The sequence below is a fragment of the Littorina saxatilis genome, linkage group LG9 (genome assembly GCF_037325665.1).
Source record: "Littorina saxatilis isolate snail1 linkage group LG9, US_GU_Lsax_2.0, whole genome shotgun sequence".
NCBI lineage: Eukaryota > Metazoa > Mollusca > Gastropoda > Littorinimorpha > Littorinidae > Littorina > Littorina saxatilis.
This window is the reverse complement of record NC_090253.1, coordinates 50,572,299-50,585,477: the sequence shown is the minus strand read 5'-3', so window position 1 is coordinate 50,585,477 and position 13,179 is coordinate 50,572,299. Positions and strand designations below refer to the sequence as shown.

At 41.0% G+C, this 13,179-nt stretch overlaps 2 protein-coding genes across 3 annotated transcripts in view; one reads left to right on the top strand and one right to left on the bottom strand.

Annotated features, from left to right (window-relative positions):
* The window catches only part of LOC138976374 (amine sulfotransferase-like), an 8,764-nt gene extending 5,271 nt beyond the window's left edge, over positions 1 to 3,493 (bottom strand). The window contains exons 1-2 of one of the 2 annotated variants that reach the window (XM_070349234.1): positions 3,413 to 3,493; positions 3,326 to 3,364 (exon numbers count right to left, since the gene is read on the bottom strand). The gene's annotated coding sequence lies outside the window, so the exon portion shown is untranslated. Of the gene's footprint in view, positions 1 to 3,325 lie in introns of both variants that reach the window. The other variant, XM_070349233.1, reaches the window with a different exon arrangement.
* Positions 3,494 to 3,497: 4 nt separating this feature from the next.
* LOC138977252 (uncharacterized) lies at positions 3,498 to 4,275 on the top strand. Its single transcript, XM_070350158.1, has 2 exons — positions 3,498 to 3,555; positions 3,911 to 4,275. Exons 1-2 carry the CDS (start codon positions 3,498 to 3,500, stop codon positions 4,273 to 4,275), a joined length of 423 nt encoding a protein of 140 aa, XP_070206259.1.
* The last annotated feature ends 8,904 nt before the right edge of the window (positions 4,276 to 13,179 follow it).

Sequence of the window (13,179 nt, the reverse complement as noted above, 5' to 3'; positions counted from 1 at the left end):
TTTATGTCTTAGTTTAGCAGGGACAGATTGTAAAGACTAGGCGTGAGCCTAAAATATCCATCCTTGAGTAATAAAGTTCGTTCGTTCGTTCTCTCGAAAAATAACAGCAACACAACATAACAACCTGGATCAATGTTTAGAATTTAAGGCGAGGGTGAATAAATCCCCATCACGTTTTACAAGCGTGCCCTCTACGTGCCCCCCTGCGCGACCTGACAGTCCTGTCCTGGCCAGAGAGGACAACCCCCGACACAAAACTTTGGGAAACTGTGGAAGACATGCGCCGAACCTGCGAGTTCATATTGTAATTTGGTTTGTTTGTTTGTTTGTTTGCTTAACGCCCAGCCGACCACGAAGGGCCATATCAGGGCGGTGCTGCTTTGACATATAACGTGCGCCACACACAAGACAGAAGTCGCAGCACAGGCTTCATGTCTCACCCAGTCACATTATTCTGACACCGGATCAACCAGTCCTACCACTAACCCCATAATGCCAGACGCCAGGCGGAGCAGCCACTAGATTGCCAATTTTAAAGTACGTCTTATGTATGACCCGGCTGGGGTTCGAACCCACGACCTCCCGATCACGGGGCGGACGCCTTACCACTAGGCCAACCGTGCCGGTTTGTAATTTGGTTCTTGGTAGTGCAAGAGTTGAGTATGAGATGTATGGCTGTTGTTTGCATGTTTCTCACTTCAAGTATGCACGAGTGTCAGGCTTTGTTATATTCATTGCTTGTGTTGCAGTTTGTTTAAAACAAGTGTTGAAGTATAAACCTTAAAGTCTACTAAAAAAACAGAAAGTTGTCTTTGTTGAATTCAAACCATTGATCACATGAATTGTTATCATTGGAGTTGAGTTTACTATTCTTTAAAACACAGGGCACTTTTCTAAAAAGAAAATCAGACCAAACTGTTAACAATGTCAGCATATTCTGTTCTCACTAGGCCACAGTATATGAATCCTGTCAGGCAGTGTGAACTGCAAACTTTTCCTTGTTGATATGTGTATGTTTACATACAATCAATCAATCAATATGAGGCTTATATCGCGCGTATTCCGTGGGTACAGTTCTAAGCGCAGGGATTTTTTTTTTTAATTTGTATTTTATGCAATGTTTATCGCGCACATATTCAAGGCGCAGGAATTTATTTATGCCGTCTGAGATGGAATTTGTTTACACAATACATCACGCATTCACATCGGCCAGCAGATCGCAGCCATTTCGGCGCATATCCTACTTTTCACGGCCTATTTATTATTCCAAGTCACACGGGTATTTTGGTGGACATTTTTATCTATGCCCATACAATGTTGCCAGGAAAGACCCTTTTGTCAATCGTGGAATCTTTAACGTGCACACCCCAATGTAGTGTACACGAAGGGACCTCGGTTTTTCGTCTCATCCGAAAGACAGTGTGTACAGTGTGTACAGTGTGTACAATGTGTAACTTTATGAACGAGTGAATTTGACTCAAGGACCTTCAAAGGGGTTGGTAAATCTGTGTGGACTAATGCTACTCTGTGTGCTGGTGACTGAAGCTGTGGAGCTTGCTTGTGTGCGAAATATATTGAATTGATGCTGTAGTTGGATATTGGGCCTTTTAAAGAAAATAGGAATGGCATTTTTTGTTGTTGCAGACTTCTTGAGTTCTGCACTGTGGCTGTTGCTATTGATGGATGAACCATGACTGAATGTTTGCACCATGTTGTTTGTTAACATGGCACAATCACTGTTGATGTGGGTCTCGCTGAATTTGCCTAAGGTGGTGGTGTAGATTTAGAATCAGTGCTGTTGACATGTGTGTGAATGCGTTTTAACTGCAGACGCTGCTGCTCGATACACAATGTAAGCTCTTGTGTAATTGTTATGGTTGTGCATGTCGATCATCGTGATTGTGTTAAAACTGAACTTTGTGTTTTGTAAGGTTAAATACAACTATGCTTGGAGAACTCGAGCCGCTGTGCAGTTGAGAGTGGTTGAGAGAGGTTTTCACTTCATTGTCGTGCATATATTGTTTAAGAGAGCTTAAGTCAGTGCAACGTGCCACTGTTTGTCCATTTTGTCAAGTATTGACTTAATGTTTTAACATAGACGGGGAATCGAGACGGTGGTGGTGGTGGTGGTGGTGGTGGTGTGTGTGTGTGTGTGGTTGTGTGTCACTGTGTGTGTGTGTGTGTGTGTGTGTGTGTGTGTGTGTAGTATGTGTGTGTGTGTGTGTGTGTGTGTTTGCCGTGTGTGTGTGTGTGTATGTGTGTGTGTGTGTGTGTGTATGTGTGTGTGTGTGTGTGTGTATGTGTGTGTGTGTGCGTGTGTGTATGTGTGTTTGTGTGTGTGAGTGTGTGTGTGAGTGTGTGTGTGTATGTGTATGTATGCGTGTGTGTGTGTGTGTATTTGTGTGTGTGGGAGGGTGTGTGCGTGTGTGTGTATGTATGTGTGCGAGTGTAGAGCGATTAAGGGACAACTACTGGACCGATCTTCGTGAATTTCACATGAGAGTGCCTGGGTATAGTATCCTCAGACGTTTCTGTTCATTTTTTGTATGACATCATATCCGACTTTTTTTGTGAAAGATCAGGCAGCACTGTCACGCACTCATTTTTTCAATCAAATTGATTTAAAATTTAGTCAAGCAATCTGCGACAAAGTCCGAACTATGGGAGTGAATTTCAGCTCGGCAACATACAAATTAGTTAATTCGATTGCTCATTAAAGTCGTCATTAAAATTGAATTTTCATTAACAGTTTTAAAAATGATTGCATTGTACATGCATTCCTCAATTTCTTCTGAATTCAAACATATGATTGTCATGTTTACTCTAAAAATGTGCTCCGAATTACAGAAAACAGGTTAAGTAAGTTTGCACACTATACGCGGAGATACCGGCACGGTTGGCCTAGTGGTAAGGCGTCCGCCCCGTGATCGGGAGGTCGTGGGTTCGAACCCCGGCCGGGTCATACCTAAGACTTTAAAATTGGCAATCTAGTGGCTGCTCCGCCTGGCGTCTGGCATTATGGGGTTAGTGCTAGGACTGGTTGATCCGGTGTCAGAATAATGTGACTGGATGAGACATGAAGCCTGTGCTGCGACTTCTGTCGTGTGTGTGGCGCACGTTAAATGTCAAAGCAGCACCGCCCTGATATGGCCCTTCGTGGTCGGCTGGGCGTTAAGCAAACAAACAAACAAAATACACGGAGACGAGCGTGACCCGTCTCGGTCTTTGGGTGTGGTTAGTCGAGACTATCTTCAGGGGGGATGATGACTGATAATGACAGGTCAACAAGAAAGATCGACGAAACAAATGTCCATGCAAAACTCACCAAGAAAAGCAGAACAGAGTGGAAAACACACACACACACACACACACGCTGTACTTATGACCAGCGACACGTTCCCACGACAAAACCTTCTCCCACTGTTCAGTCCGCACTGATATTGACGAAGGAGACGCCTGCGGTACATGTGTACCGAAGTTATTCAACGCAACCGGCCATGCCGCAGGCACCTGCTGTTGAAATTAGTGTTGTTGATGTTGTGGTGAAGCTGAATGGTAGGGATAGGGGGCGTGTAGGCATACTATGCCGTCAGAGGGCTTAAAGGTGCGCCCCTGCTCCCCTTCTCCTCCGCCTCACAATCTCAGATCTTGCCAGGCGTTTACATGGAATAAAACTACCCGTCCACTCCCCATATCAAAATTGATCAACTTCCTGGATATCCTTACTGTGCCGAGTTTGTTTTGGTGTGATCTATTAATGTTGCAGTGTTTTTATGTTTTTTGTTGTTATTGTGTTGTATTCAACCAATTCATTAAACTTTGAGAAACACACAATTAATGCAAATAACCACAGCAAGGGGCAGTCAGGGTGTTGATTTTGCTGAACGTGAATCCCCCCTCCGTCCCTGAGTCATCAACCCACGCCGCCCCCCCCCTGTCCCCGAGTCCTCAACCCCCGGGCCTCTCCCCCCACCACCCCGTCCCCGAGTCCTCAACCCCCGGGCCTCTCCCCCCACCACCCCGTCCCCGAGTCCTCAACCACCGGGCCTCTCCCCCCACCACCCCGTCCCCGAGTCCTCAACCACCGGGCCTCTCCCCCCACCACCCCGTCCCCGAGTCCTCAACCACCGGGCCTCTCCCCCCACCACCCCGTCCCCGAGTCCTCAACCACCGGGCCTCTCCCCCCACCACCCCGTCCCCGAGTCCTCAACCACCGGGCCCCTCACGGCAACACTTTCCTCAAAGTGTCGCTCAATCCTCAAGGCGAGAGTCTAGCGCCTGTGTCCACAGCCCCCTGGTTGCCGGAAGGTTGCAGCCTTTGTGGCCTCAGGAATGCCATTATATTTAAACGTTACACTTTTCAGCCTCGCATTGTACCCTGGAAAGCCAGACACCGTGGAGTACTCTGACTAAGCTTTCAAAACTGTCTCACTGTAACGAAGGCCTCGCTGTGTGGATAGACCCACTGAAACCGCTGTCAAAACTCAAGAGGTGACGGAAGGGTGATGATCTACTAGTGGTAGTAAAATTAATATTAACAGTCCCACGGTTTTTAGCCAGTATAAGGACTTGAGTGTTTGTCCGCTTTTAAAAAGAAAGAAGAAGAAAATAAGACAAAAAGAGGAGGGCAGGGGGTGAGGTTGAGATGATGATGCTCTGTGGAATTCGTTAAAATGAAAAGTAGTTAAGATGTGTCTTAGTAAGAATTATAAGTCTGTATTCTATATCCTGAATAACGGATTTGTAAAATGATTTTTATTCAAAACGAGTTAAAAGGTAGAACCTTTCAGGATCACCAATAAAAGCAAATAGATGAGCAAATAAGAAGAACACGAACAATACATCTCAACACTTTTTTTTAAATAAAAAAGATTAAGATGTAAGCCACGAAGGCCGTGGTAAAGAAATATGTACAGTTTGGCGACTAGCGCTTCCGTAATATGATTTGTAATTCATAAGCTATGAGGCTTTGCTGCTAGTGCAATGATGATCTACTGCACAAGTGTCGAGGTTTTGTGTGTGCCGAGTGTGTGCGTTTTTAAACTAAGGCAAATGTCGCCAATGATTGTACACAGTGGCGTTAAATACACGATTGTATCATCAACATCAAGCTGGGAAGTTAATATTAACAAAGTGTGAAAGTCAAGACTGCTTTAGCAATTTAATACCAAACAAAAATCACAGTTAAAACGCATAACATACAAGCAAGAAAACACAAACATACAATAAGGCAATGCTACACAGGGGAGGCAATACAACTGCTGTAATTCAAAGGGCAGCGGTTGTTTCCCTTGCCATACTGATGAATCTTGTGATTTTATAACTAGTACGTACGTGATGGGCACTGTGGCAATCAAGTCTGTGTACAGAATAACGATTCCGTGTACTACACGAATTAAGTACTAGCTGTAATATAAAATGATGAGTCACTGAAAACAGAGTCGAGTGTAACTCTGCAGAATGACTTTAAGATATATAAGTCTTGGTTACGCATTATTGCACCATTTTGCACCTCATTCATTTAAAACAGAGTTTACAGAGATGGAATTCAATGCAATTCAATTCAATTCAATAAAAATGTAATATCTAAATGCAACAAACAGACATTTTTCAAACATCAAACAAATATTCAGATACTAATGCGGAATAAATGCTTCATGTAAGCCTAGTTTGCTGCAATATTAATAGTCTTGTTTACATATTATTCATGCCTTAATGTTCATTACAACATCTGCAAAAACAGAGAGTGTTGATACAGTAGTGGAAAGTAAATATTGTGTGCATGCAGACATTTGCACCAGTTTTATAATTGTTCGTATCTGTTCAAGTCATGCACACGTATCATTGTTATAAAAAACAAGAAGTATAATTAGTGCAGATTGACAAGTTTGTATATAGACTTAATCACGAGTGTTGGAGTTCATGCCCTGGTAACCTTGATAGTCATTACCGTAAAATCCCTAGCAAACGCCCAGTATCTAGCAAACGCCCACCCCTTACTTTCGGCCAAATGTTGTGCAGGGGGGTCACTACCTAGCAAACGCCCACCCCGGTTTAAAAAAAAAGTTTTCAGACAGTCGGCCTCCTTTATCTACGATTTGTGCACACTGTTAAATGATTCGCATTTTATTATTTTTTTTTTTTTTTGGGGGGGGGGGGATAAAATTACGTCATGTCTTTCAGTGACGTCGTTCAGTGACGTCTTTTATTAAGTGTTTAACACTTCTCTCGTTGACAACCACTTCCTTTCTAAGCTTATGTTCAGCCATGCCGAAGAACAAATCATATTCAGTGACATAAAAACTGAAAGCCCTAAGATATAATAATAATAATAATAATAAAGTGTATTTATATTGCGCCTATCCCTTACAAAAAACAAAAATATTTGGCTCTAAGCGCATTACAACATGTGTAGGGACTTGGTACAATCAAGTCTGACAAATACAATAACACAATATACAGTCGGTCTCTTGGGTAAAAATGGGAAAAGCAGCTTCGACATTTAAACACTGCTACTAAAAAATCCTCTAACAATGCATACTGCTTTACAATATAAAATATGCATTAATGTATAAATAGGAATTTGAAAAGGTTCTTATGATAAAAACTAACTAGCGAACGACGAAGAAGAAGAAGAATAAAACTATCAATGTCAATGTATAACAAGTCATTCAACGTAAATGGCTAAAGAACAACAACAAAGCAATGATGATAAAACAGTTATACTCAATGGCTAATAACAAGGCAGAACTAAATAGTATCGACACAAGATTAAAACAAAACATATTCCTGGAGACACATTTATACATGTATCAAATAAAAATATACAAAATACAGCCCTCGCACACTCGCACACACACGCCAAGGCACGTGTAGTTGCACTCATACACCGCGACAGCTATCGCGCGCACGTACAAGGAACAAAAACACGGAAAAACGAAGCTGCAGGCAATGTTTCGTTATGTGCCTGCGAGTTTTCTTTTGACAGAAATAAGAATGAGAGAGTGGAGGGAACACAGAAACATATTAGAACAGCAATACGGGAAAGAAAAGGAAAACGGAAAGTTGTCTGAAAGACCGCCAGTTAGATCTGAAGAAGTTGAACAAGTTGTGATGGAATACTTGGAATTAATTCTCCAAACAAGAGAAGAAACTGTGTTTGTGCTGACGTTATTCTGAGAATGAAAAAAATCAAGGTCATTTGTGTTCTTTTTTTTCTATCACAGAACCTTGATCTGCGTAAACAAACGGTGTGTTTATTTTTATATTTAGTCAAGTATCCCTTTTTTTCCTCGTGAAAATGTGATGACACTTTATCTTGCAAAGGGGTGTATACCTAGCAAGCGCCCACCCCCTACTTTTACCCGAAATATGTGCGGAGGGGGGGTGGGCGTATGCTAGGGATTTTACGGGTATTTACATTTAGGTTTATCGCTGTAAAAAGAAGGTTATTAAAAGCTCATGTCTTTTCACAATAACTTGTTACTCAAAATCTTGGAAAACATCTTGAAAAAGATAAAAATCGTGTCCAGAAAGAGACGCCCCGGGTCCTAAACTCCGGTCACCAGGAAATATGCAGTCACACTAATACATTTCACAATGTCATATGATACATCTTAAACGTTTATTTCATTTTTATTGAGAGTGCTTGCTGTGACTGAATGAGCAGTGTCATACAGTGCCAGGCTAAGCGTTTGCTAGCAGGAAGGCCTATCATTTAGCTAAGTGACTGGAACGATCACTGACATTGTCGCTGATAATAATCATAGAGCGGGTAAGACTCGAATGTACTGCCTGAAGCTACGCTGTAGCTTATGAGGCATCTCAAGCCAGATGGCTTGAAGTCGATGCTCAAGCAGTCTGGGTCGCCGTTGCAAAGATCAAAACATTCCTCCACACTGCAGACGTCCATTTTTTTGTCATTTCGAGCTGTGAGTGCGTGACCTTTGTACTGCGTGTAGGACCCCGCAAGATTCCCTGGTGGACATTCTGTAAGCACAGAAACAGCGAAGCTCGACCTTTGTGTAGCATGTCATTTGTTCAATGATTCATATGACATTGCCTCTGTAAAACAGATTAAACTACGATATCAGGTCAGAAATGTTTCATAGCTATTCTATAACGTTCAAGATTACTTCAAAGTTGTATTATCATTCATAATAAAGTAACAGCATCATGTACAATACAACCCCGTTGTCTAACCTTTTGTCAAAACAGGGACCCTTGTTTGTGAAGTGATAATTATTACATTATTAAATCAATGACATAATCAATTAAAAAATAAAGTCGGAATAAATATATGTGTTTTAAGTCGTTTTTTCATCAGAGAAGATGGACAAACAGTTTGAAAAAAAAGTGTTGGATCAGGTCCCTTTTGTCCTCGCGGTACGATCATTAAACACGCCAAATGTTTTCAAACAAAAGGACGTAATCGCTCCACTATCGATCCATCCACCCACCTGAATGTAAACATCATATTGTTATCATGTTCTTTGGTCACTCTGTACAATCGCCAAATGCAAAATATTTTCTTCTAACAAAAGAATCTTTAGCTGAATCACCAGAAACAACAAACACGTAACTTAATTGTTACCCATACCAGTAAAAAAACAAAAACGACACACATAAACAAATCGTGTGAAGCGAAATTAATACAATCAGTCAATCTGTCAAAGTCCCAGAATGATACTGAAAGCACTGCATTTCACGAAAACAATAATTTGCCAATGCCCCGCAACCCAGACCGAAAGTGGTGACATATTCACGTGGAAAACGTGATCCTTTGAAGTGACAAACCAGTATTGAGCAGTAGCTTTCAGGAAAGCGCGCTTTAATTTTGCATTTTTCCGAGCTTGTTTTTAATCCAAACATAACGTATCAATACGTTTTTCAAATCAGGAAGTGATAAGGAAGAAAATGAAATAATTTGTAGATCGATTACTAGAATTTTTATTTTTATTAGAATGTTGAGATTTTCATGACCAAACTCATTACTTGATTTTCAGATTTCCAAGCTGAAATGCAATCCAATATTCCAGTCTTCGTCGATAATTTCTTGACCAAAATTCCGATCAATTTGATCGAAAAATTAGGACGTGACCGTGTGCCGCCTTAACTTTTACAAAAGGAGATGACGTCATCAGACAATTATTGAAAAAAGGAAAACATGGTCTGGGGATATCATCTTGAAGAATGTGTATGTACATTTTCATGAAGATCGGTACAGTAGTTTTATCGGAATCGCTCTACACACACACACACTACTACCCTCGTCTCGATTCCCAGTCCATGCAAAAACATTTGGTCAAAACTTGACTAAATGTAAAAAGATAGGTATATACCAAAAAACAACATTATCAATATAATACACAAATAACTTCTCACCACTGACGCAGGTTGCAGAAGAGATGGAGTAGTAGAAACCTGGTTTGCAGACACACTGGTCATTGATGCAGGATGAGTCTGCCTGAAGCTGACTGCAGTTACTGTTGCTGTCACAGGTTGTTCCTGCCCACGTTACTGAAAACAATGGAAAATGTGTATCCTAAAAGGAATCTACAAACATAATGTATTAGAAATGTTGATAGCACATTGATTTAATTTATTATAGTATATATCAAGTCTTTTTTTGGTTCTGTCAAGTTGTGGTAAATGTTAAAGAATTAATATTATTAAACGCCCAACAGTAATGTGCTTAAAAAGACCAAAAAGCAATGTACTCACGTTAAAATGACGAACACGGAACGAATAACAGCGACGTTTCGACCCAAGGGTCTTCTTCAGGCACAAAAACACAAAAAAGAAGAAGAAAGACGATAGAACAGATAAAGAGGAGAATAACTGACAAAACAACCGCACTGCACAAACCAACAAATGACAAGGTCGACACGTCGCTGTTATTCGTTCCGTGTTCGTCATTTTAACGTGAGTACATTGCTTTTTGGTCTCTTTATTGTTCCGGCCTCTCACGTGCAGTCGCCATTGTTTAATAGTAATGTGCTTGGCAAACTTTAAAAAAAAAGAAAAAAAAAGAAACACACACACACACACGATGTTTTTTTTTAGATAGGCTGGGAATCGATACGAGGTTGGTGGTACGCGCGTCCGTGTGTGTGTGTGTGTGTGTGTGTGTGTGTGTGTGTGTGTGTGTGCGTGCGCGTGTGTGTGTGTGTGTATTTGTGCGTGTGCGTGTGTGTGTAAGAGCGATTCATATCACAGTTCTATGTTAGAACATCTGCTTAATACACAGAGTTGACTGCCTTGAGCACTGAACTGTTTATAGTTTAAACGTTCAGTTGATCTGACACACCTTTGAGCCTTCGATAGCCATTTTGTTATAGGGTCTGACTGATGTTTCCTACTGGCATCCTCTTGGTAAAGGTTTATGTTAAAGGCATACTCCTTTCCGAATAAAAGACTCCGCTCACCATCTCAGATGCGCATTTTCAGGAGGGATGGCATTTTCTTATGTAAAAGCCCTATATATTGATCAAAACGTTAAGGACTTTGCCTTTAATGAAGCCGATTTTTATGAAGCTATCAGCAAAAGCTAGCTCCTGTTTCCAAACGTAATTGGAGCGTCCTGAGCAGGTTGTTTTTAAGTGTACAAAGAATAAAAAAACGCTGGAAGCAATATGATAATAGGCCCTGTTACCAATATGCTTTTGATTTGGTTTGAGCAATGATTCATTCAACATTGAATTGGTATATAGGCTACATAATTAATTGGTACAAAACATATGGGCATACATGTATCTAGAATCAAACAACGGGCTTTAAGCTTTTAATGTTAATTTGCAGTTAATTTATTTCCGCCAGTTGTTTTTTTACATGTAGTCAAGTTTTGACTAAATGTTTTAACATAGAGGGGGGAATCGAGACGAGGGTCGTGGTGTATGTGTCTCTGTGTGTGCAGTGTGTGTGTGTGTGTGTGTGTCTGTGTGTGTGTGTGTGTAGAGCGATTCAGACTAAACTACTGGACCGATCTTTATGAAATTTGACATGAGAGTTCCTGGGAATGATATCCCCGGACTTTTTTTCATTTTTTTCGATAAATACCTTTGATGACGTCATATCCGGCTTTTTGTAAAAGTTGAGGCGGCACTGTCACACCCTCATTTTTCAATCAAATTGCTTGACATTTTGGCAAAGCAATCTTCGACGAAGGTCGGACTTTGGTATTGCATTTCAGCTTGGTGGCTTAAAAAATAATGTATGAATTTGGTCAATAAAAATCGGAAACTTGTCATTAACATTTTTTTTTTTAAACGATCGAAAAACAATTTCATCTTATTCTTCGTTGTTTTCTGATTCCAAAAACATATACATATGTTATATTTGGATTACAAACAAGCTCTGAAAATTAAAAATATGAAAATGTATGATTAAAATTAATTGTCCGAAATCGATTTAGAAACAATTTCATCTTATTTCTTGTCGGTCCCTGATTCAAAAAACATATAGATATGATATGTTTGCATTAAAAACAAACTCAGTACGCTAAAAAGAATAGAGATACAAAAAAGCGTGTTATCCTGTTTAACGCGACCATTACCGCACTATTCTGGCTTGTCGATTTCACTGCCTTTGCCACGAGCGGTGGACTGACAATGCTACGAGTATACGGTCTTCCTGAAAAAATGCAGTGCGTTCAGTTTCATTCTGTGAGTTCGACAGCTTGACTAAATGTTGTATTTTTGCCTTACGCGACTTGTTTACTCATTCTGTGCATATATGGAGACAATGATAATGAGAGGGTAACTATTAAAATGTATGCAACGAAATAACTCGATATGATGTTATGCGAATAAACGTTATTCCCGATGTTAAGGATCACATGAACCTCGAACACGCTGAGTCCGATACTGATTTGCGGTATGGTATGGTATATCTACCGCAATTGTTGTTACAGCTTTTTAAAGGAGAGGAAGATGTTCAATAAAACTTCAAGTGTAAAATACATGAGCTTTGTTGAAACTCAAAACCGAGACTGCCGTGTGATCCGAGAAAGGAAACAAACTTGTCTCGGTCACGCATAGCTATATATGTGACCCTCCACCACGGAATGAGTCGCATGTCACCTTTGCATGATTTTCATATTTTTACATTTTCATAAAGAGTTTGTTATGCTCTATCCAGTGGTGAAAACCGTTTTAGAAAAGAGCGAAATATGTTTGAGTTATAAGCCTGTGACGAAGGGTCTGTTACCAGACACTCCTCGGATTTATATTAAGCCTAGCGCAGAACCGCGCGAGGTGACATGCGACTCATTTCGTGGTGGAGGGTCACATATGCTGTCATTAATTGAGCCCAAAGTCGACTTCTGAAACTCTTTTTACCGAAAATTCAGTACTGAACCTTCTTGCAGCCAGCTTCGCGAAGTCAACTTTGCCCAATTCATTTGAGGCTTATCGATAAAAGGGACGTTAAAAACTACAACCCTGCGATAATCCGGTTCTCTAATTCTGACAGGCTTACCTGGTGCCGGACTGCCAGCAGGATTTCTTCGAGAAATTTGATAGAAGACCGCAGCTGGAATGTCAGCAAAGCCTCCCAGCTTCAAAACCGCCGCACACCCCGCATAACCGCGGCACAGCTGATAAGTTTGAGACGAATCTTTCACAAAAGTAAACGACGAGCACTTCGGGTCGTTAGAGCAAAGGACAGCACATTCCCGCAGCGAGCGAATGAAACTGTTCCACAGCACGTTATTCTGGAATAACTTCTGAAGTGTCTTGTCCTTTGTACTTACAGATTGACGAACGTTTGCAAGTTCTGCAAAGACTACCATGCAGAGCAAGACAGCCAGATGCCAGACTACACCTGAAGGCATTTTGAGTTGAAGCATCACGTGCACTATCCTCTCCCAAAAAGAATACAAAAATCAGCTGTTAAAAGATGCTTGATGAATGAATGAGAAAACGTTCTTGTAAGTTCTGTGGGCGTACTTCCTTGCCCTGTGTGAACGTGTTTTATCGGCTATTTGATGTGAATCGAGCAGGTTCCATATATGTATTACCGTCGATTTGAACAAAGTCTTGATCTGAATTATCTTTTCGTGGAATAGGCAGCGATCATTCGCCCAAGTCTTTTCTTTGTTTAATGCGATCTGACATCACAATTTAGCCACTTGCACTGGTCGGAACAATTCATGAAACGTGACATTCAAAAGTTCTTCAG